General features: G+C 35.9%; 1 protein-coding gene across 5 annotated transcripts in view; it reads left to right on the forward strand.

The window, feature by feature from the left end:
• The window catches only part of Psip1 (PC4 and SFRS1 interacting protein 1), a 39,660-nt gene that overhangs the window by 14,905 nt on the left and 1,868 nt on the right, over positions 1 to 22,887 (forward strand). Inside the window, exons 4-15 of one of the 5 annotated variants that reach the window (XM_038332488.1) lie at positions 1,615 to 1,753; positions 3,999 to 4,103; positions 5,557 to 5,619; positions 11,793 to 11,889; positions 12,956 to 13,031; positions 14,780 to 15,005; positions 16,306 to 16,424; positions 18,933 to 18,988; positions 19,657 to 19,727; positions 19,937 to 20,038; positions 20,142 to 20,355; positions 21,735 to 21,846. In XM_038332488.1, the coding sequence (XP_038188416.1) occupies positions 1,615 to 1,753; positions 3,999 to 4,103; positions 5,557 to 5,619; positions 11,793 to 11,889; positions 12,956 to 13,031; positions 14,780 to 15,005; positions 16,306 to 16,424; positions 18,933 to 18,988; positions 19,657 to 19,727; positions 19,937 to 20,038; positions 20,142 to 20,355; positions 21,735 to 21,846 (1,380 nt within the window). The other 4 variants (XM_038332491.1, XM_038332489.1, XM_038332492.1 and 1 more) reach the window with 4 other exon arrangements.

Here is a 22,887-nt window from a genome sequence, read left to right on the forward strand (position 1 = left end):
CTGTATATGGGTTCTGGGGATTCAGACTCAGACCCACTGAGCCATCTTCCTAGTTTCTATTTTAGCCCTTTTTTTTGTTTGCTTTGCTTTGTTTTTTCTCCTTTTCCCTTCACTTGAATCTCCCTAATTTCTGAGAGGCATCTCTGAGCACTGCTCATGCTCACAGGTAAGATTAGGAGGCTAAATATCTTTGAGCCTGTCTTGAAATTAAACTTGAATCTTTGAACTTTGCTTTGAAGGACTGAACTCATTCAGTTGTTGTGACCATATTGTGTTATGTAGAAGCTGACTGATCATTGCTGAAGTTAAAAACTATCCCCATGGGATGGCCAAGTATGTAAAGTGTTTGCCTCACAAGCATGGAGACTGGAGTTTGACCTTATAGAAAAATACTGAGCAGTTGGTGGGCTGCTTACAATTCCAGTGCTGGGGAGGCAGAGACAAAGGGATCCTCAAGGCCCTTGGGTCGCCAGGCTGTCCTCCTTGCTAGTTTTTCAGGCCAATGAGAGTAACTGTCTCAAAGGAAGCCGGTGATTTTCTGATTATGACACCCAGGGTTGTCCTCTGGCTCTAATTGCAATTACCTGCACACGATACACTCACACATATACTTACACAGCCACGTGCAAAAATTTAAGTTAAAGACCTCCTGTAAGTTCAGCATACTGGCAATGTATGTAGTTCTTTCCTGCAGGGGTTTCATGGGTGTGTGAGAAAAATTATTCACAGCTGATGGACAAGGCAGTTAATATGCATCTAATATATGAATACATAGTTTATGTATATAATTACATGTGTTCATTTTATATTTCTGAATAACTTGTTTTGTTTTTTAATTAACTTGGTGCTTTAAGCAAGCACACTTACTTATTTTCTTAGTTTCCATGGCCGAGCCGACTGTCTGGTGTTCTTTTCAGCTCATTCCACTCGACTCTTTAGCCTTTGTTTTTTGTTTGTCTGTCTGTCTGGTTTTTCTAGACAGGGTTTCTCTGTGTAGCCATGACTGTACTAGAACTTGCTCTGTAGACCAGACTGGCCTGAAAATCAGATTCATCCACCTACCCCTTCCTCATGAGTGCTAGAATTAAAGGGTGTGTGCTTTTTAAGCCATGTTTAAGTGTACAACTCAGTGGTATTAAATGTATTTCTTTTTTTGTGCAACCTTAAAAATAGAATTATGGATCTAGGAAATAGTGAATTTTATTAAAGTATTTCTAGGCTGGAAGTATTACTTGGTGGTAGAGAGCTTGCCTATCAGTCATCAGTACTATAAAGGAAAAGTAGGGTTTGGCATTAAATATGACTATTTGTATTAATTCCTCTACCAGCACTAATGAGATCACTAGGATTTAAAACTAGTTTGTATGATGTGGAAGTGGTGGTGTACCCTCTTAATCCCAGCACTGGCAGGCAGAGGCAGGCAGGTCTTGAGTTTATTTAGTATGTGAATTCCAGGACAGCTAGGCTACATAGAGAAACTCTGTCTTGAAAAACAAAACAAAATACAAAAAACTAGTTTGCATATATAAAGTGTTTGTTGAGTCATGTCACCCAGTAGCCTAATACATATTTATTTGAGGTTCCTTTGTACTTACATCTTCCTTTCTGTTACAGTGCTTTTTTAGGACCAAAGGACATATTTCCTTACTCCGAAAATAAGGAAAAGTATGGCAAACCAAATAAACGAAAAGGTTTTAATGAAGGATTATGGGAAATAGATAACAATCCAAAAGTGAAATTTTCAAGTCAACAGGTGAGTAATCCTATTAAATTTTATTTAGTGTTAGAGGAAAAATGTTGTCATTGTAAAATACATAACTAATTGAAGAGCTTTTACGAATTTCAGATTGTTGTGCTCTTTTTAGGTTGAACCTTGACATTTTGTGTCTGAATTGTTACTAATCGAATGGCTACCTAGATCTCAAAAACTTGGAGACACTTGGCTGCTTAGCTCTTGACTGACACTAAAGTTTATCTAAACTTTTACTGAGTTTAAAGCCATAATTTTTAAGGTCTTGTTAGATTCAGGGCTTTAAAATGTTATTTGTTTGTTATTGTATGTTTGATATGTGTGGGGACATATGCTGTTGTGCATGTGTGGAGGTCAAGAACATCTTTGTAAAGTTCCATACACCTTTACATGGTTCTGTGGATGGAACTCAGGTTAACAGGCTTGAATCAATGAGCATCACAATCCCTTATCTGCTGAGCCATCTCACTGACTTAATTGTTTAGTATATGCCCTTTACTTTTCTTACAGGTTTATAGGATGGTATTAGAATGGACCTAATGAATTAAATATGTAACAGAAGCACTTATCGCCCCAACGGAAATTCATTTCTATCTATTAATTCTAAACAGTCTCCTGCCCAGAGCTTTTAATTTATATGTGGCATTACATTTTTATAGAGCGGTTTGTTTTGTACCTGGTTTATTCCATTTTCCTTTTTTCGAGGTTTCTCTGTATGACCCTGCCTGTCCTGAAACTTCTTTGTAGACTAGGGTAACTTCAAACTCAAGAGATTTCACCCACCTTTGCATCCCAAATACTGGTATTTAAAGGCATTCACCACTACCTGTTCAGTTTTTATTCTGTAACAGACATATTTTGTTTCTCTTACATTTTTTCCTGTCGTGTACAGATACAGGTTTTGTGTTTGTGTGTGTTTATATGGGTGTATGCATAATGGTGCATGTGCTGCAGTGTGTGCATAGTGGTTTGAGTACAGCTTTGTGGATTTGGTCCTCTATCCACTTTTACCGTGGTGTTGGGCTTGCTGAGCAAGTGCCTTTACCTACTATACCATCTTGTGGCCCCAGTGCTACTTGAATAATGTTTTTCTATATTGCCAATTGCACTCTTGAATATTTGAAAACTCTGGAACTTAGATAAGTGAGCTATTGTAGCTGGGCAATGATGGCACATGTTTTTAATGCCAGCACTTGGGAGACAGGCAGGTGGATCTCTGAGTTCAAGGCCAACCTGGTCTACAGGGTAAGTTTCAGGACATCCAGGGCTACACAGAAAACTTTTCTTGGGACAGAAAAAAAAAAAAAAACAGAAAAACAAAACAACAACAACAACAAAAAACAAAAAAACCCCAATGTTTATACTAAGGCCAGAGAACTTCCAAAGGAGATGTTTATGAAACAATTTTTCTCATTCATCAATAAGATACTTGTTCAGGCCTTAGGTAGCAAAAACTGGAAAAAGTACAAATCACCCTAAAGTGACCCTTTATTCAACTCTTAAAACTGAAGATGAATCTGGTGTGGTGGAGGAAGCAGAGGCAGGTAGATTTCTGAATTTGAGGCCAGCCTGGTCTATAGATAGAGTGATTTCCAGGACAGCCAAGGCCATACAGAAAAACCCTGTGGATGGGGTGGTGGACAAAAAAAAAATCAGAAATCTAGTGTTTTTTTCCCCTATGTGCCATACAGTTTCTTTGCCTTTGACAAATTTTTAGATATTCTGTAGAATTTCGATACCTTTCCTTGATAAGCCAATCCTTCCTTAGAAGGTCTTAAGTCCCTTACTATCTACTTAGTATGTGTCATGGTACTCAGCATCATATACTGTAATTGCTTCTATGTTTGTAACTGCCACAGTCCTTACTTACAGTGTGATCAACTTGCTGATTTAATGCACGATGGCCTCAAACGTAGAATTCACCTGCCTCACTCTCCTGAGTGTACTATGTCTTGCCAAAACTAATTATTTTAATTTATAGTTTAAAAAATTTTGGACACAAGGTGTCACTATATATCCCCGCTTGATTTATCCCTAGCTGTTTAGCTTAGGGTATTTTAAAACTTGTAACCATCCTTCTACCTAAAATGCTGGGATTATAGTAGCACCACTCCCTGCTTTAAAGTTCTACGTATTAATTTCATTTGCTACAGAAATTTGGATACACCCAAATTTTTGTTTTCATGAATAGAAAAAATCAAATTAGGTAAACGATTTTTTTTAGAAATTAATAATTTATTCCTCACAGGCACCAACTAAACAATCAAATGCATCATCTGATGTTGAAGTCGAGGAGAAAGAAACTAGTGTTTCAAAGGAAGATACTGATCATGAAGAAAAAGCCAGCAATGAAGTATGTTTTATATCTTTTTCTGGTCTAAGAAGAAATGAAGAAAATGTATTTATGGATAGTAGTTACTGCAAGGGAGGGATAGGCCTGGGGGTGTCTGGAGTACTGCCTGTGAACTTTACAGTTATGGCAAGAAAGAAATTATAAAGTGAGTTGACTGGCAAATTAGGAAATAATCTTTAAAATATTTGAAAAGTGAATGAAAGCAGCTTAATTTCCTCAAATATTAAATCTGGTTTTATAAAATAGCTATGCATCTTTAGTGTGCATGTTTTAAAAAATAAAAAATTTCCTATATGGATATTTGTGCACTTGATGCATTCCTGTTGCCTGTGGAGGGCATTGGGTACCCTGGAACTGGAGTTAAAAATGGTAGTGAGCCACCATGTTCTGTGAACCAACCATGGATCTTCTGTAAGACCAGTAATTGTTCTTAACCATTACACTTTCTCTTTAGCCTTTGGTTGGATGTTTTTATTTGAAATTGTTTTTATATGTGAAACAGGTGTAACTGTAAGATAGGTTCGTGCTTATTAGAGATACTGGGTTTTTTTTGTTTGTTTTTTTAAATAGGGCTGGAGTGATGTCTGAGTGGTTAAGAGCACTGACTGACTGCTCTTCCAGAGGACCTGGGTTTAATTCTCAGCACCTACATGGCAGCTCACAACTGTAACTCCAGTTCCTCTAGACCCAACACCCTCACATAGACAGACATACATGCAGGAAAAACACCAATACACATAAAATGAAAATTTTAAAATAACAACAAACAATGTACTTTGGGCTGGAAGTGCTTCAAAAACATTTAAAATGAAAAAAATTTTAAGTAAGGCGTGCTTTATTTCTGCCCATGTCATTATCAGAATGGAGATACTCAGCCATTATAATGCTGTTACATTATATAACTGTCTGTTGTATGGTTATTGTTCTATTGCTATGAAAAGACACTACGAACAAGGCATCTTTTACCAAAAGGGGGGGCACTAATTGGGACTTGCTTACAGTTTCAGAAGTTTAGCTTGTCATCATCACAGGGGCATGGTGCTTAAGAAATAGCTGAGAGTTCTAATCTAGAGCTGCAGACAGCAGGAAAAGCTTCTGAGACCTCAAAGGCCACCCTCAGTGACACTTTCTCCACCAAGGCCATAACTCCTATTCCTTCTCAAGTAGTGCCACACTTGATGAAATTTAAATACATGAGCCTTTGGAGGCTATTACTGTTCAAACCTCTGATAATAGGTATTCCAGAATTTTTTTCCTGAGGATACTAATTGTTGCTGTTACTCTAAAGTAAGACCTCATAATTTCAAAGGTCAGAGTAACAAGAGACTTCACCCAGCACTTTCAGTGAATCATGTTTTCACTTTAAGAAAATTTCTTACCATACTCTTGTATACCAGGTTCAATTTCACCTGTGGTTTTGCTAGTTTTGTTCTGCTTTTGTTTTGTGTTTTAGGATGTGTCTAAAGCAGCTGACATAACCACTCCAAAAGCTGCCAGGCGAGGAAGAAAGAGAAAGGTAATTTCTTTAATACACCATAGGAATTTTAAAAGAAATTTTAAACTGAGGAAGAATTGAGATAAGGAAAGCTTATTCACACTTGACCTGTGCCGTTTAATTTTTAAAGGGTAAGTTGTCTAAAAGCTATTTTTTTTTTTTTTTTTTTTTTTTGGTGATAAAGCTGTGGTACATTAAGGTGAATGACAAAAGGAAATAATGTGAACCAATTTTCTCCTTTCAATTTCTGCCACATTTTCTCTGTAAAATGAAAAGTATATAATCACAGTCTTGATTATTTAATACAGTGAAATATTTATAGTAAAATCCTAACTCAGTACTAACACACGACTGTTGTCCATTGTGCTAGTTTACTGTTGTGTGAAGTGAGTGGCAGTGACAGTATAGCCTGAGTATTTCATAGGCTTTATTCATGTTAATGTTCTGTTCACAACTTTCTTTGACCTAGTTATGACATCCTAGGCCTTTGAATGCCAAAGACAGAAATTAGAAAATGGGTCAAGAATTTAATGTTTCATGAAGTAATATAAAAAAACAATTACAGTGGCTTTTTGTCCTGGTGTACATGTGGTAACTAATAACTTTACAGTGTTAAACAATGGGCAAATAAAGGAGCAGATCATCTGAGGGGCCTCTATCTATTCAGGCACATATAGAGGAATTTCAAGACTTTGTGATGCATATTTTATTATTGATAGGCTTTAAAGTTGGAGGTAAATGGCTATTAAAGCTACATTGTTTTTCTGAACTGAAATTGTGGGGAATCATTGAATCATTTTAAATGTTATGTGACTCCCCCCCTTTTTTTAACTTTTTTTATGTGCATTGGTGTGAAGGTGTCAGATCCCCTGCAACTGGATCTTCAGACAGTTGTGAGCTGCCATGTGGGTGTTGGGAATTGAAGCCCAGGTCCTCTGGAAGAGCAGTCAGTGTTCTTAACTACTGAGCCATCTCTCCAGCCCCATGACTCCCTTTTTTAAGGCAGTGTGATGATAGGGAAATTTAGAACTGATTTCACTGGCACAATGAATAAATGAGAGGTTTTTTTTTAATCAAAATAGAAAAATACAGAATGCTTCGTTTTCTTGAGCTTTTCTGTATTGCACTATGGAATACAATATAGGCTTTGTTTTCCCATTTGCTTGTTTATTTACTTACTTATTTTTGAGGTAGGGTCTTTCTGTGTATCCCTAGCTGTCCTGAAACTCACTATGTAGACCAGTTTGGCCTCAAACTCACAGAGATCTGCCTGCCTTTGCTTCCTGAGTGCTGAGTTTCAAGACCTGCACCACCATGCTTGGCCCACCTAGCATTTTACAAACTGAAGATTGGTGGCACTTCTGCTAATCTCTAGTCTTTCCAACAGTGTGTTTACTTTGTGTCATGTTTAGGTAATTCTATTTATAGATTTTGTTATTTCTGTTACGGTGGTCTAATGATCTTTGATAATTTTTTTGAGGTTCCACAAATTGCTTACATAAGACAGCATCCTTAACTGATAAATGTTCTTACTGCTCCCTTATAGGCCATTCTCAGTCTTAGAAGAATACTGAGATTAGTCAGTTTATAAAAGGCCTCTAGGTCTTCAGGTGGAAAAAGTGACAGGCAGGCCTCTTTAACTAAAAGCTATAAATGATTAACCTTAGTAAGCAGAGCATGTTAAATAAAGTAGGCTGAAAACTGAGCTTCTTGGACCTGTCAGCCAAGTTCTGAATGCAAATACAAAGGAAAAGTTCTCATACAAAATTTAAAGTGCTGCTCAAGGGAATCCTGGAATGATAAGAAAGTTACAGTAGATTTCCTGCTGCTAAGGAGAAAGTGTTAATGGCCAGAATAGAAGATTAAACCAGACAGAATGCTGCTGTAAGCCAAAGTGTAATCCAAGGCAAGGCTGATGGAGGTGAAAAAAGGACAGATTCACAGATGAAGCTATCCTGGGTTGGTTCATGAGGTACATAGCAAGAAACTGCCTTCACAGTGTAAAGCTGATGAAGGAGCAGGTCCTGATGGAACGCTCATGCTCATGATGTTACCCAGATCTAGCTAAGACAGTTGAAGAATGTGAACACACGCAATGAAATCTTCAGTGAAGTCAATGTCTGTATTCAAAACCTCAGAAGACAGGCTGATCATTAGGGTCTGGAACTACTTGTGACTTAATAGGAACTCATTTTGAAAACCCTAGGGAATTTAGGACTTAAACTAAATGAACCCTGCCTCTTCGTTATAAATGAAACAAAAAACTCTGGATGGCAGCTGTTCACAACGTGGTTTGTTGAGTGTTTTAATCCCACCAGAGTCCTACTGCTCAGGAGAAAAAGACTCCTTCCTCAGTGTTGAGTGACAGGGCGCCTGGTGGTCCAGGTGCTGGGATGTGGCGGAAGTGTGCAGATCACAGTGAGAACATTTCATGCCTGCGAATAAGTCAACACTGTGGATGAGCAGTGAGAGTGGTTTCTTGATAGAGTCTCCCTGGTGAAGATATTATAAATGTTGAAAGGACACTAAAGGATTTAGGATATTATATCAATGGCTGATAAAGCAGCAGTAGATTTTGAGGAAAGTTGACTGCAGTCTTGAAAGAAGTCTGTTGGTATAGTATTAAAACAATCACTGCATAGTACAAAGAAACATTGTGTGCATGGAATACATCAGTTGATGGGACAGATTTCAGTTTTTGTATCATTTTATGAAATTGCCACAGGTACCCTATCTTTAGTAACTACCATGCTGATTAAGTTGTAGCCATCAGCACCAAGGTAAGGTTATTTGGCAAAGCAGTATGGCTTACCTAAGGCATAGGTGGTTTGTTAGCAATTTAAATCTTTTTTTTCTGTGTTGATCAAATCTGGGGCTGTCAACATGCTATAAACAGAAACTCTACCACTGAATGAATCCCCAAAACCCTGTCTAGTGAATGTTTTTGTAGTGTGGTGCTGGGACTCAGCCAGTGCTTGCACATTCTGGACAAGACATCCACTGCCGAGTTATATGTCCATCATAATTAAGTGTTTCTAAGTTGAGGCATGTGCATTGTTCTCTTTAAGACAGTATCTTCACATATCTAATAGACTAGCATAAAGCGCATGTAACTTTGATATGTAACAGGTATTTGTTTAAATTGCCTATAATGGTTAAGGTGAGGATTGTAACAGTGGCCAAGTATGAATAGGTCATAGAAAGGCCTTTTAAGGAGTTAGCATTAAATTTCAAAGACATAGGCCTTATATCAAGTTACTTATTTATTTTGTTAGTGAGAGAATTTAGAATACTTTTGGAAGTTTAAGTGATAGCTGAATGAAATAAATGGTAAGTAGAATGGAGCAGAATGTAGGAAGACTCCAGGGTGTTTGCTTGAGTGACCGTATACTACATATGGACATAGACATGCCGGATTGGGGTCTAAAGAATTCATGGGAATTGCAGTGAAGATACCTCTGATAATAGTACAAAAGAAGGAAAAGATACAACCACTGGTATAAAGGTAAGATGTTAGAGGAGGTGAAGAGAAAATGTTTACTGGGGTAGATGCAGAAACCAGAATTGGGAGGGGATATAATGGAGATAAGGGGAGGTGCCTCTTCAAAATGGTGACTAAAAGAAACATCAGGAAACCCCAGAAGTTGTCTGTAAGCAACAGAGAAGGGAATTTGAACACGGAAGTTAACAATAGTGCCCGGTACAAAGGATCCAGTGAGATGTTTGGTATTAGCCTGTTCAGGAGCTCTGAGTTTCATTTAGGTAAGTGCTGAGGACAGAAATGAGATGGAGCAGATGGGCAGTTTTTAATGCTAATACATTTTTGAAATCTCAAGAAATGACAGAAACAATATAACAATGCATCAGGGATTTGCATATATAAATAAAATTGTGAAATATATAAAATTGTGAAATAACAGTAAAAATCTTACCATTTTTCTTAGCGAAACTGAAAAATTGGTAGTTAAAGAGTTTGAAAGGATTGATTGAAGAAAAGATGTGTTCACTTTGGCTCAAGGAAATTCTCTCTAGCTCTTTTTCTCCTTCTCCCCCATTTAGTTTAGATCAAGAGTTTGGTTCAGTGGATAAACGGCTAAAGGTTTATGTTAGCTATTCAGGGCTTGTAGTAGTTAATAGGATTAACAACAGATTTGAGATGCCAGCTTCAAATACAGAAAATGATTTCATGTTTGTATCCCTATCCCATCCTGCCTGCTAGGGCTTATCAGCTTAGTAATCTTTGTTTAGGGTTTGTGAAACAGGTGTAGCAGGGCGAGAATGCAGTGGTCTTGGAAAGGGGACATGAATAGTGGGTCCACGATGCCTGTGGGATTACTTTGGGAAAGACAAAAGATAGTACAGTTGAAAGTCAGGATAATAATGAGAAAGAAGTTTCAGTCAGAAAGTAAAGTTATAAATAAAATCTAGTTAGAATGTGAACTTTAAAGATATTCCTGCATATATTTTAAATAACTGAATTAGTCCTTTCTGTGCTCAATATTTTCTAGAGTAATGGCTTTTACTTGGATGATTTTGTATTAATAGTCATAAACATGTATCCATGGTAGAGCCAATCTTTGTTTAGTATTAGAGTTAATCTTTTTTTATTGTCTAACTATTCAAGAATGTCACTTACTGTCTATTGGTATCTTCTCAAATGATCCATCGTACCTGTAATTCTTATTTGCTTTCGACTTATTTCCAAATGCAGAAAGGGTAAGTGAATAAGTTCTTTTTGCCCCGAAGAGCTGATTTATCTATTTGAACCTAACTTTGACTTATTATAAGTCATCAGTAGGAGAGTTTAACCTTTGGGACCTGCAGATTTACTCTTACCTGGTTCCTTAACATGTGGTTGCAGGATTGTAGGATTGTATTTAGAATAGGGCAGCATGATCTCTTTTTTTTTTTTTTTTTTTTATTGTTTTCTGTTTTTGGTTTTTCAAGACAGGGTTTCTCTGCATCTTTTTTAGAGCCTGTCCTGGAACTAGCTCTTGTAGACCAGGCAGCTGGCCTCGAACTCACAGAGATCCACCTGCCTCTGCCTCCCGAGTGCTGGGATTAAAGGTGTGCGCCACCACCGCCTGGCTTTTTGTTTGGTTTTTTTTTTTTTTTTTTTTTTTTTTTTTTTTTTTTTTTTTTTTTTTTTTTTTTTTTTTTTTTTTTTTTTTTTGAGACAGGGTTTCTATGTGTGATAGCACTGGCTGTCCAGGAACTCTTTGTAGCTTTGTAGATCAGGCTGGCCTCATACATAGAGATCTGACTCGCTCTTAACCCTAGCTCCTAACGCAAGAGTTTTTGTTTTTATTCAGATAACAATCAAAGGGTAACTTTAGGTCAGTTTTAATATAGTCTGAGTGCACATTATGCATTAATTCTTAGAGATGGATATTCTTATCATCCCTAGGCATCATTGATTAAAAGATAGATTGAGCTGGGCCTACACGCAGATGCCTGAAATCAAAAGTACTTGGGAGGCTGAAGCAGGAGGATAAGAGCTTTTAAGGCTGGTCTGGGCTGTATTTCTTTGCCACTCCCTTCAAATAGAAGTAAAAGTAATGCTGTTTCTTACTTGGGAACATAAGTAAATATATTGATTTTTTTTTAATTAATTGAATTGGGTTCTACATGTTTAGATACATTCTTGCTTTTTTGGCACAGTTAAGACTGAAGTTGAAGTGGCTTTTGAATGTCCTTACATCCTTCAATTGAATGTGTTAGGCAATTATAACTGCCATCTGTTTCCTCATGTTTTTATTTCTACCTAATATATGGTTCTTATCCTTATATAAGTCATTAATAACTGATTCTCATTGGGACTCATTAACTTTCCAGCCTTGTAGTTTGGAAATCTTTCTATGAGAAAATAAAAGTAACTTCTATAGGAGAGCCTCAGATGTCCATCTTAGTTGGAAGATGAAGCATATGTATATTAGCAAAATTAATGAATTAAAGAGCAATGATATTTGTTACGGCATAATTGCATTATACTTTGGTTCTCTTATTATATTAAAAATGTTAGCCTTATTTTTTCAAATGGGAAATATTAAAAAGGTTATTAAAAAAACTGAGATGATACTCTTAAACTGATTGTTTGAAAGTAATAAAATCATACAGAAATTATTTTGATATTTGTTATTATTATAGACTGGCACGGCTTTGCTAAATAAGTTAATTAAATTTTTGTGATTCAGGCTGAAAAACCAGTGGAAACTGAAGAAGCAGGAATGGTGGCTGCAGCAACAGCTTCTGCTAACTTGAAAGCAAGTCCTAAGAGAGGACGACCTGCAGGTAGATCATTAATACTTAAATACTTTTTGGCTTGTTGTTTATATTCCAATCCATTAAAACATTGCTGGCTCAAATATTTTGGAATAAGATAGAGGTTGATGAAAGACAGTCATGTATCACTTTAAACATGGATATAGATGAGGCCTGAGAAATTCGTCATTAGAAAGGACTGTACTTACACAAGCTGGGCTATCTGTGGTACCAATAGGACATGCAGTCTCACAGGTGTACCACTGTATGTGCTTGTGCTACGTGTCCTCGAGAAAATGTCGTGCATATGTGAGACTGTATAACAATATCAAAGGAGATAGAAATGGTTTCTGTTGGAGACAGCTATTAAGTTTGAAATAATTGTGACTTGGCTTCTACTGCCAAATGAATCTGGTGAGCTTAAAATAACTACTTTGAATAGTGGACTTATTTTTTCACTTTCAAATGACTGCATTCTGGTAGAGTATTTGTTCATGAATAATTTGGAAATAATACAGAGTAGTAGAACACTAAAAATGAAACATAACAGGGCCATTTCCCCTACATCGTTATAGGATCCTTACTGAAAACTGTTAAGGGGAAAAGCCATATTGGGAAAGAGAGACATTAAAATCTGTTTATATATTTTATAGTATTACAATGGAGCAGACTAGTGGTAATAAAGTATGGACAATACTCATACAGAGTTCCAAAGATGTATGCAAAGTATACATAAACTATTGTGATAGAAATAGGATTTCTGAATGAGTGATTATTTCTGTTTTATGACACTTTGTTAAAACAGCAATGAAAAATGCTCTTTAAAAAAATATGTATATATCTTTAAATTTACCCTCTTCTCATACATTATATATTGACTGCAGTTTCCCCTTCCTCCACTCCTTCCTGTTTTTGATTTGTGAAATATAATGAGGACAAATGGAAATTTACTGTTAATAAAATTTTCACTTTCTTGATGCATGGTGTGACTAGTTAAGCCCTTAAAGAATACTTTTATATATCATGCAATATTTGTATTCAACATAAGCTTTGTATTTAAAAGGGAAATTGTATCTTTTTTCTACATGAAAACTAGCTACTGAAGTCAAGACTCCAAAACCAAGAGGCAGACCTAAAGTGGTAAAACAGCCCTGTCCTTCGGAGAGTGACATGTGAGTTTTTAATAGAAAACTCATTATATTTTTATGTTATTTTTGTATATTTATATTTTAATATAAAATTCATTTCTACTTTGTAAATTAGTAGAAAACACATTTGTGTTTTTAACAGTTTTATTGTCTTGTTTCTATTGCTATTCTGTTTCTGAAAATTGTAGAGAGTGAAGAATTTGTGTGAACAGGAAAGTTTTTTTTTTTTTTGTTTTTGTTTTTTTTTGTTTTTCGAGACAGAGTTTCTCTGTAGCTTTGGAGCCTGTCCTGGAACTAGCTCTGGTAGACCAGGCTGGTCTCAAACTCACAGAGATCCACCTGCCTCTGCCTCCCGAGAGCTGGGATTAAAGGCGTGCGCCACCACCGCCCGGCCAGGAAAGATTTCTTAATTGAAAATCTGGTTGTTTGAGTAAAGCTTTTTCTTTGGTGTATGATAACATAAACTTTAGTAATGTAGACTAAAAGGGGAAATTGGGCAGGGAAGATTGCTGAAGAAATGTCTGGGTAGATTGTAGCTAAAGCAGTGTGTCCACAGAGCTTTTTCTGTTCTGTGTAATAAGTTCTTTAAAATAGGAAATATTTAGTTACCAAAGAAGTGGGTTTTTTTTTTTTCTGTCATCTTTTCTCATAAATCCTTCACTTTGGCTTTTTTTGGAGAAAAAAAAAGGAATATTATATTTAGGAAATGATGACTATCTAAAGGTTTTGTAGAGAAAACTCAATTAAGAATGGATTAACTAAGCAGGGCCATTGTGGCACATGATTTTAATCCCAGCACTTGGCGGGCAGAGACAAGTGGATCTCTGGGAGTTTAAGGCTAGCCAGGGCTACACAGAGAGACTGTTTTTAGAAAAAAAAAATATTGATTGTATATTTGGTTGTCCATTTGTCATTTGGAGCCAGCATGGGTAACAGAAAAACTTTTGTCTCTTTAAAAAAATGAAACATAGAAATAATAGCAGTTAATGTACTTGAAATTGCAAAGAAAATTGATTTTAAAGGTTCTTAAATGCTTGTGTTAAATAGTTTGATTGAGCAACTCATGTTGAAATGGCTTACACGTATATATGTATTTAATATATATAATTTTTACTTTCCAGTTAAAACAGTGGCAATTTGTTTACAGTCATTCCACAAGAAGCCTGTGATTTTCATGTTTTCTATGATTATTTGCTTAATAAAAGTAGCTGGTCAGATATTTACCATTATATGCTTTTTAGTCCTTTCAAATGACTATTTCTAGAACAACTTTATTTTTTTTATGTACATTGGTGTTTTGTCTGCATGTATTTCTGTGTGAGGGTATCAGATTCCCTGGATCTGGAGTTACAGTTGTGAGCTGCCATGTGGGTGCTGAAAATTGAACTTGGGTCCTCTGGGAGAATAAAATCTATTAAAACGAATTATGTTAAAAGCAACTTGGAAAACTGGGAAAGATTATTTTTATTGATGTGGTGCCACCATAATTTTGTATCTTGTAATATTTGCTGTAGAAATTCATTTTATGATAGGATAGTATATACTGTCTTTTATGTTTTAGATTTTATTTTACATACACATTTGCAATGATTTTTCCCTTGAAATACTTGTTTGGTAAATGAGTATAAATGAAGGCTGAATAGATCACTCAGCAGTTTAAGAGTGCATACCTCCAGATATACATATACATGAATAAATAAAAATAAATCTTTCAAAAAAGAAAAATATAAATGAATACATAAAAGTTCATCTATTTTTGTGTTCTAACATAGGGTTATTGATGAAGACAAAAGTAAAAAAAAGGGACCAGAGGAAAAACAACCTAAAAAGCAGCTTAAAAAGGAAGAAGAAGGTCCAAAGGAAGAGGATAAGCCAAGAAAAGAACCAGATAAGAAAGAGGGCAAGAAAGAAGTTGAATCTAAACGGAAAAATGTAGCAAAACCAGGGGTTACATCAACCTCTGATTCAGAAGACGAAGATGATCAAGAAGGTGAAAAGGTAGAAAATCACATTCAGACCTCCCTACCATTATATAGTGTGTGTATACAAATAACCACACCAGCAACATCAGATGACCTCCTCTTTTGCACTTTTTGTGTGTAATTTGTATGGTTTGCATGTACACTTGGGTAATCTTTCTCAGTTGCTCTTGACCTGACTGATTAAGAAGTGTTTCTCAAGCAAACCCAAAGCTCCCCATGTGCCTAATCTTGGTGTAGCCAGTTTGCTCTAGAGATCACTTGTATTTGCCTACAAGACTGTAATTATAGATGAGCCACTGTAGTTATCTGGAATTTTTAGTTTTGGGAATACAGACTCTGGTCTTCTTGCTTGCATACCAGGAACCTTAACTGATGAACAATCTCCCTAGCGTCTTTTACCTCAGGTTAATATTTTTTGAATGGCTGTTATGTGAGTTAGGGGTATGTGGGAGTATGGACATGTTGAGACAGGGTTTCTCTGTGTATCCCTGGCTGTCCTGGAACTTGCTCTGTTGATCAGGCTGTCTTCAAACTCACAGACTTTCTTGCTTCTTAATACCTAGTATAATTCTTATGCTGCAAGCATTAATTTTTGTATAAGTTTACATGGGTATCTTTATGTTTTCTAATAGAATTCTATTAGTTAATATAAAAGGCTTATTTGAAACTTTGAATTTATCTTGCCCTTATAATTTTTAGAAATTACTTACTTCTATTAAACCAGCTATGTAAACATGTAAACAGAGGTGTAGATAGATGACCCTGATCAGCAAAGACACAAGAGGTGTATTTATTTATACATGAAATTTTAAGCTTTTCCTATCTTACATTTTTTAAATAAAATGTAATTTTATTTGGATGCTATTACATCTTATTAGGTATATCTTTTTATGAAAAAAATAGAAATTTTGATTAATAGACCTGAAGTGTTTATATGGGCTTTAATATCTCATTTATCTGAATATTTTAGAAACCAAGTTTCTAATTTTCAGGGGAAGGAATGGTTTTAAGATAGGGTCTGAACCTGGACAGTGACCCACCTGCCTCTGTCTCCCAAGTGATGAGATTAAAGGTTCGTGCTACCATACCCTGCTCAAATTCAGTGGTAATTCAGTAACTTCAGAGTGTTCAAGTTAAAATGATTGGAGGCAGACAGGTCAACATCCTTTCAGTCACAAGCTCACTGCTACAGGGTGGTAGTAGGCTCACTTCCACAGACGGAGAAGAGCCAGCACATGCTGGGTAGTTGCTTGCTATCTACCAAGATTGCAATCAGTCAGTGGGAGTAAACTAAATCCATCCTAATTCTCAAACAGAAGAGAAAGGGTGGAAGAAACTTCCAGACCGCTCACAGGAGGAATATGCTGAAAGGCCAACATGAGAAGGAAGCCACAGAGCGGAAACGCAAGCAGGAGGAACAAATGGAAACTGAGCAGTAAGTAGTCTTTTTAGTTCTATAAATCTTAAGCTTTTTTTTTTTTAAAGAGCAGTATGAAAGATTTTAAGTACACTCTCATTTTCCAGACTTGATGAAACCTTTTGAAGCAACTTTCCATATTAGAAAAGTGTTCCGTATGTGCTGTTTCAGGCTGTTCCTTTCTTGGAGGATGAAATGCACTGAGGTGATCCTCCTTGACTGTCTGTAACTTCAGGTGAAGTGCAGCGAGGAACTGTTAGCCCTTTACAGAGCACTCTCTCCTCTTTATCTGTATAACATGTGAAACACAGAATGACGGAAATAGTGGTGGAGAAAGAACGCAGTAAATATTTGTATTTGTTGTACCACCAGCAGGCCTGTATAAAAATTAGTAAAAATAACAAAAGCACAGTTGGAAAGCAGGAAGCCGATGAAAGTAAACCCAAAGGCTGGCAGGACTTGCAGTTGGTGTTTGAATTACATTTTGACACATGGAAACAATAGACGTTTTCCATGAGGAATTTCTTCCTCCTTTATTGTATACCATTATTTTAGCAGAACAAGGAATAGTGATTGCTATGATAATTAGACTTCATGTCTTTATTATATAGTTGTTTCCTAGTTTATCATTAGACTCTTTTAGACCGACACTTTATAGTGTTGAAAATTGGGCTTTTTTCGCTAGTGAGTTGATTTGAAAACATTGTAGGTAAGACAGTGTGGCAACTACTAAAAACCATTTTCTTTTGCCTTTATGATGCATCTGCAAGCTGAACATCTTTATAGATATATTGTCTCTGATTCTGTAGCTTTTTGGAGGATACAGAGCAGTTTAGCTGCTTGAGTTTAAAAGTGATTAAAATGCCAGCCCGTGGGCACATCTGTAAATGCCGTTACTCCTGTCCTTTCTCTCCCCTGAATAACTGTGACTGTTGTTGCTTTTAACTCCCAGACTTAAGACATAAATTAGTTGTTGCTTAGTAAATCTAGCCCAATCCTTCTTCAGAATCTCAAGATATCTTTTTGTATTTCAGTTTCTTTTGAATGTCCTCCAATGTAACTTTCTCAAATTCTAATATTTGTGTTTTCTTTCCTTCTCCTGTTATTACAAAACTTTGTACTTGGACAGTTTTGCTCTGTAAAGCATTTCAGATGCAACTTGTGTGAAATGCATTATGCAAAATAAAGTTTATTGTATTGTATTCCCAGCCAAACAACATGTAATCTACAGTAATAAAAAAATATATCTCATTTTGGGCTCAAAGCATTAATCCAGTAACTGAAAAGAGAATACAAGTGGAGCATACAAGCGATGAAGATCTTGAGACAGACTCATTGGACTGAATTTCCCCTCCCCCCCTTGATGGAAGAAATGTTCGATTCTAAATTGAGGACTTCATTATTAATGGCATTATTAACTGTGTCATGATTGTTAACAAAATATCCTGTAAGGTGCACACTACATATTAAGGTTGGCCATCATTCCTGTTTTTTTTTAAACCAAGCTTAAAATGAAGCTTTGTGTTTGAAAGTTATAACAAACATAGATGAAGAAGACGGTGGTTGTACATTATTTCATTTAGAAAATATGAAAACTCATCTTGTTTTGAAGCTAGGTGTTAAACTGGAATAGCTATTACGTTCTTGAAAAATGGGGCAGTTGTGCCCTTTCCTTGACATTCTTTCGTTGTTAAATTCTTTAGTCTTGTTTTTTTCTTTTTAATCCTGAGAGATTAAACATTAGACTTGTTAAGTAAAAAAAAAATGAAACTGTAACCAAAATTTTAAAATAAAGTTTTTTTTAAAAAAAATGTGATTTTTAGGTATTTTTTTGTTCTTGTCTATTTTAATTGGTTCATAATAGGGCCTGAACACCAAGCCAAGGTACTAGAGATTAAAATTTCTAATTTAAAAGGTTATTTTTGTTAATATTAGCAACATGGTTATTTTTCATTTGAGATGGTTTGTGAATAACAGTGGATGTCATTTAGCTTGATTAACAATGGCTCCCTCTCCAGTTTTAAAAGACAGTCCATATAATCAGTTTAAAGCAGATCTAATCACCATTGAAGTTAATCTCAACGTCCTTTGATTTACCTGCCCTTTGGAGATGTGGGGAACAACTAAATTGGTCTACTTTATAATATGCTTTAAAAAAGTAATTATAGGAAAAGAAGATGACTAAAAATCCATTAAGCATTTATAGGTGTTCTTTTCCCATTGTGGCTTGTTTGGCCAGTGATCTTGAAATTAGATTTTTAGCGTCACATTTCACTGTGACTGCTTCAAAGTCATACTATGATTATCTCTGAAAAACTAAATTAGCATGTTTGAGTTTTGCCTGTATTTATGCTAATGATGTAAAACTGCATAGTTTTAGAAACTAGTCAGTGTCCTGTGTTATAGGCTGATTTACTATTTTTAAGGAACATTTTTTTAAACCTTTACATAGGGGAATATGGGCGTCTGCTAACCTAAGTCACAAAGTTCCAGTGTTTTGAAATATTTTGTGTTAACATTTGATAGGCAGAATAAAGATGAAGGAAAGAAGCCAGAAGTTAAGAAAGTGGAGAAGAAGCGAGGTTAGTTATTTTACTTTCTAAGATACAAAATCACACATAGAAAGTTTATGTAAGCTGGGTATGATGGCACATTCCTGTAATCACTTAAGGAAGCATAGCCAGGAGAACCAGAAGTTCCAGGGCAACCAGGGATACAAACTGAGACCCTGACTTAAAAAACCAAAGTAAACAGATTAAGAGACTTTTAATAATTTAAGAGTAATTTTTGCAGTTCCATCCCATGTTTTTATATTCTACAAATATACCTTTTCAAGTCTGATGGAATCTATGTTAAATTGCATTTTAAGCAATTAAAGTGAACTTGCTAATGTCTTTGTATTTTAATGCTTAACGGCCAGTTTTGCAACCCTGCTAAAGCACTGGAAGTTTACCCATTTTGATAAATACCTTGCAGTTAAATGAGTGAGGTAAAACAAGTTAAGAGCTGACATGTAGGAGGTCATCATTTGAGACAGGAGTTTAGAAACAAATGCAGCTCAGTGGTATTTTTGTGCTTTTATGCTGCATGTTTCTTCTCCAGACCATATATTAAATTTAGTAGGTAACTTCTTAGACTATTCATCTATAATGGGCTTCTTAAAGACTACTAAAAAAACATTTGTTAGACTGTACAGAGATACGGTGTGGGGAAAAACTATTTACTGTTTTTCACATATTTCAATTTATAGAAACATCAATGGATTCTCGACTTCAAAGGATACATGCTGAAATTAAAAATTCACTCAAAATTGATAATCTAGTAAGTGTTTAACCTCATTTAAAATACACTGCTTTAATAGCTTTAAATATTTTCTCACATGACTTAAGGGTGTAAGTTTTTAAAGATTAAGGGAACAATACCTGGCCATTTCGTGCCTATCACCTTAAGAGCTTTAAAAAATCTTCAGAAGTAGATTATGTAGATGTTTTGGTAATTAACAGTTATGAAATTGCTGTTTTGTCATGAAGGATGTGAACAGATGCATTGAGGCACTGGATGAACTTGCTTCACTTCAGGTAACAATGCAACAAGCTCAGAAACACACAGAGATGATCACAACATTGAAAAAAGTAAGTGGTTTGACGACCTGTAAATCTTTTCTCAGTTCTTCATTTTTAAAGAAAGTATAAGTAAATCAATTAGGAAAGATAATCATGACTATTGTTTTCTCAGATACGGCGGTTCAAAGTTAGTCAAGTTATTATGGAAAAGTCTACAATGTTATATAACAAGTTTAAGAATATGTTTTTGGTTGGTGAAGGAGATTCAGTTATCACCCAAGTGCTGAACAAATCTCTTGCTGAACAAAGACAGCATGAGGAAGCAAATAAAACCAAAGATCAAGGGAAAAAAGGGCCAAACAAAAAGCTAGAAAAGGAACAAACAGGTATGTAATAACTTAATGCTGGGTTTCCCTCTCTCAGTTACTTGCCAGCACTGCTTTTGTAAATGGTTTTGTTACATGTGTTAGAAAAGGTGGCTATTGAAACCTGTATCAGCAATGAGGTTGCATTGTATATTGAAACAGCTGAAATGTTTAACACAGACAGTACTTGTACACAACCTGGTAAAAATGTTATGTTGGGTGTTTTGAAGGACTAGAGCAGTAATACTTGTAACAAAACCATTGTTAATGACAGTTTAGTTTCGGGGAAAGAATGTCTTCTAGAGAACCAACCCATTTTCTCTCATTTGCTTTTGCCAAAAAATACAATATACAGTAGGCACAGAACCAGAGTTGTTGGAGCCAAAGATGTTGCTTGTTTCTGATAATGCCAACAGGTTTTCAGTGTTAGTTACCCTAAGCATGTTGTACGCTGTGTTAAGTAATATATCTTTAAATTGTTAAGTGGCTATATGTGGATATAAGTGGTATTTTACTGTGTTAAAAGAAAATAGTATCATCTAAATGGAGTCAGGAATAGAGTGCTGACAGTCAATCACAGACTGTCCAAACAGATGGCCAACACACCTTGTTTTGATGTGCCAATGCATAAAATTGTCTTGAGGCAATGTGTTTAAGATACATACGAAATTGAGTCTTATAATCAAGATATCTAAAACACTGCTGGCTCCAAATGGTTAGGTAAATGAGTGATATATATATATATATATATATATAAAATCTCCATCCTGTGTAGCCTTTTGCCCACCCAAGTAAATTTAAAAATAAATTTCATACATGCTGTAGTTCAGAACTACAATACATTGTAGTTCAGAATTTACCTACAGAGGATTCTAAGACTAGAACACTACTATCTGCCCTCCAATCCCACGACAAAACACCATAACTGGCATATACTTGTGGCAAAAACCAATCTTTTAAAACAAAACAACAACCAAAAAAACTTTTATACTCATTAGATTCCCTTAGATATTTATTAGTAAGTTTTCAGAAAAATGCCTAGTCACATTAGTTTGAGTACTTTATGCTCTAAAATACTATAAATACAAAATTTAATTATTCCCCCCAAAAAGCTACATGCATGCTAGTGACTAAAAAGTTCTGCCAGTTACAGTATTCCAGATGTAATGTGATGAGATTAGTAATTCAAGTCATCTGTACACTTTAAAAACAACAAACCTACTCTAGACTTTGAATGATACAAGTTAATAGTATATCTTTTCATTCATCTTCTTTGAAATGACATCAGACCTAATCCTAAAATTCATCAAAAGGTTGAAGTGTTAGGAACAGAACATCTAGGATACTAGGATAATTTAATGTATTATTTTGTATGTGCTAACAGTTTTTGTATTCTAAAGGTTCAAAGACCTTAAATGGAGGATCTGACGCTCAAGACAGTAGTCATCCACAACATAATGGTGACAGTAACGAAGAAAGCAAAGACAGCCATGAGGCTGGCAGTAAGAAAACGTAAGGGCAGTGAGAAGAGTAATGGCCTTTTGAAAGTAAGGCTGGAGAGATGATGGCTCCAATGTTAAGAGCACGGGCTGCTCTTCAGAGGACTTGGTTTGATTCCCAGCACCCACATATATAAAGCAGCTCAGAACTGTCTTAACTCCAGTTCCAGATGATTTCCTACCCTTCCTGACCTTGTTGGCACCAGACACTCACATGGTACACAGACATATGTTCAGGAAGAAAACTCATACATAAAATAATAGAAAGAAGTTCTTGAAGGGTCTTAAGGGTCTTGCTTTTTTGCTGAGTCTGGCTTCAAACGCCTGAGCTCTAGAGATTCTCCTGCCTTGGCTTTCCCAGTTGTCGGGACTACAGAGTTGTACCATTGTGCTTGGCTTATACAGTTTTTCTTTCTTTTTTTTTTTTTTTAATCCTGGAACTCGTTCTGTAAACCAGGCTGGCCTCAAGCTCAGATGCCTGCCTCTGCCTCCCAAGTGCTGGGATTAAAGGTGTATGTAACTACCACCTGGCTAAATATGCTGGGGAAATACTATATCACTGAGCTCTATGCTCAATGACTAAAAAAAAAAAAAAAGATTTTTGTTTAACACTTCCTTTCCCTACACACCCCTTTTAGACACGGTCTCACTGTGTATTTTGTGTTTCCTGGCTGTCATGGAAGTTGCTGTGTAGACTAGGCTAGTCTTGAACACATAGAGAAGTCTGCCTCTAGAGTGCTTTGATGGTCCACTATATCAGTCTTATTAAATTGTGAATCAAAACGGCAGGAGGGACTGAAGAAGTGGCTCAGTGGTTAAGAGAACTGGCTGTTCTTATAAAGGTCCCACAACCATCTATAATGAAACCTGATGTCGGCTTATGGTGTGCAGAGGACTATGTAGAAAGAGCACTAATTTTTTTAAGGGAAAAGACAAGAGGAAGAAGGGTGGGTGTTAAGTACTAAGGCAGGCTGAGTACAGTCTCTAGCACCAACAAATAGAAGGCTACATAGCGAGACCCTGTCTCACCCCAAGACCCCCAAAAGATTTATTG

This window comes from Arvicola amphibius, chromosome 6 (genome assembly GCF_903992535.2).
Source record: "Arvicola amphibius chromosome 6, mArvAmp1.2, whole genome shotgun sequence".
Taxonomy (NCBI): Eukaryota; Metazoa; Chordata; class Mammalia; order Rodentia; family Cricetidae; genus Arvicola; species Arvicola amphibius.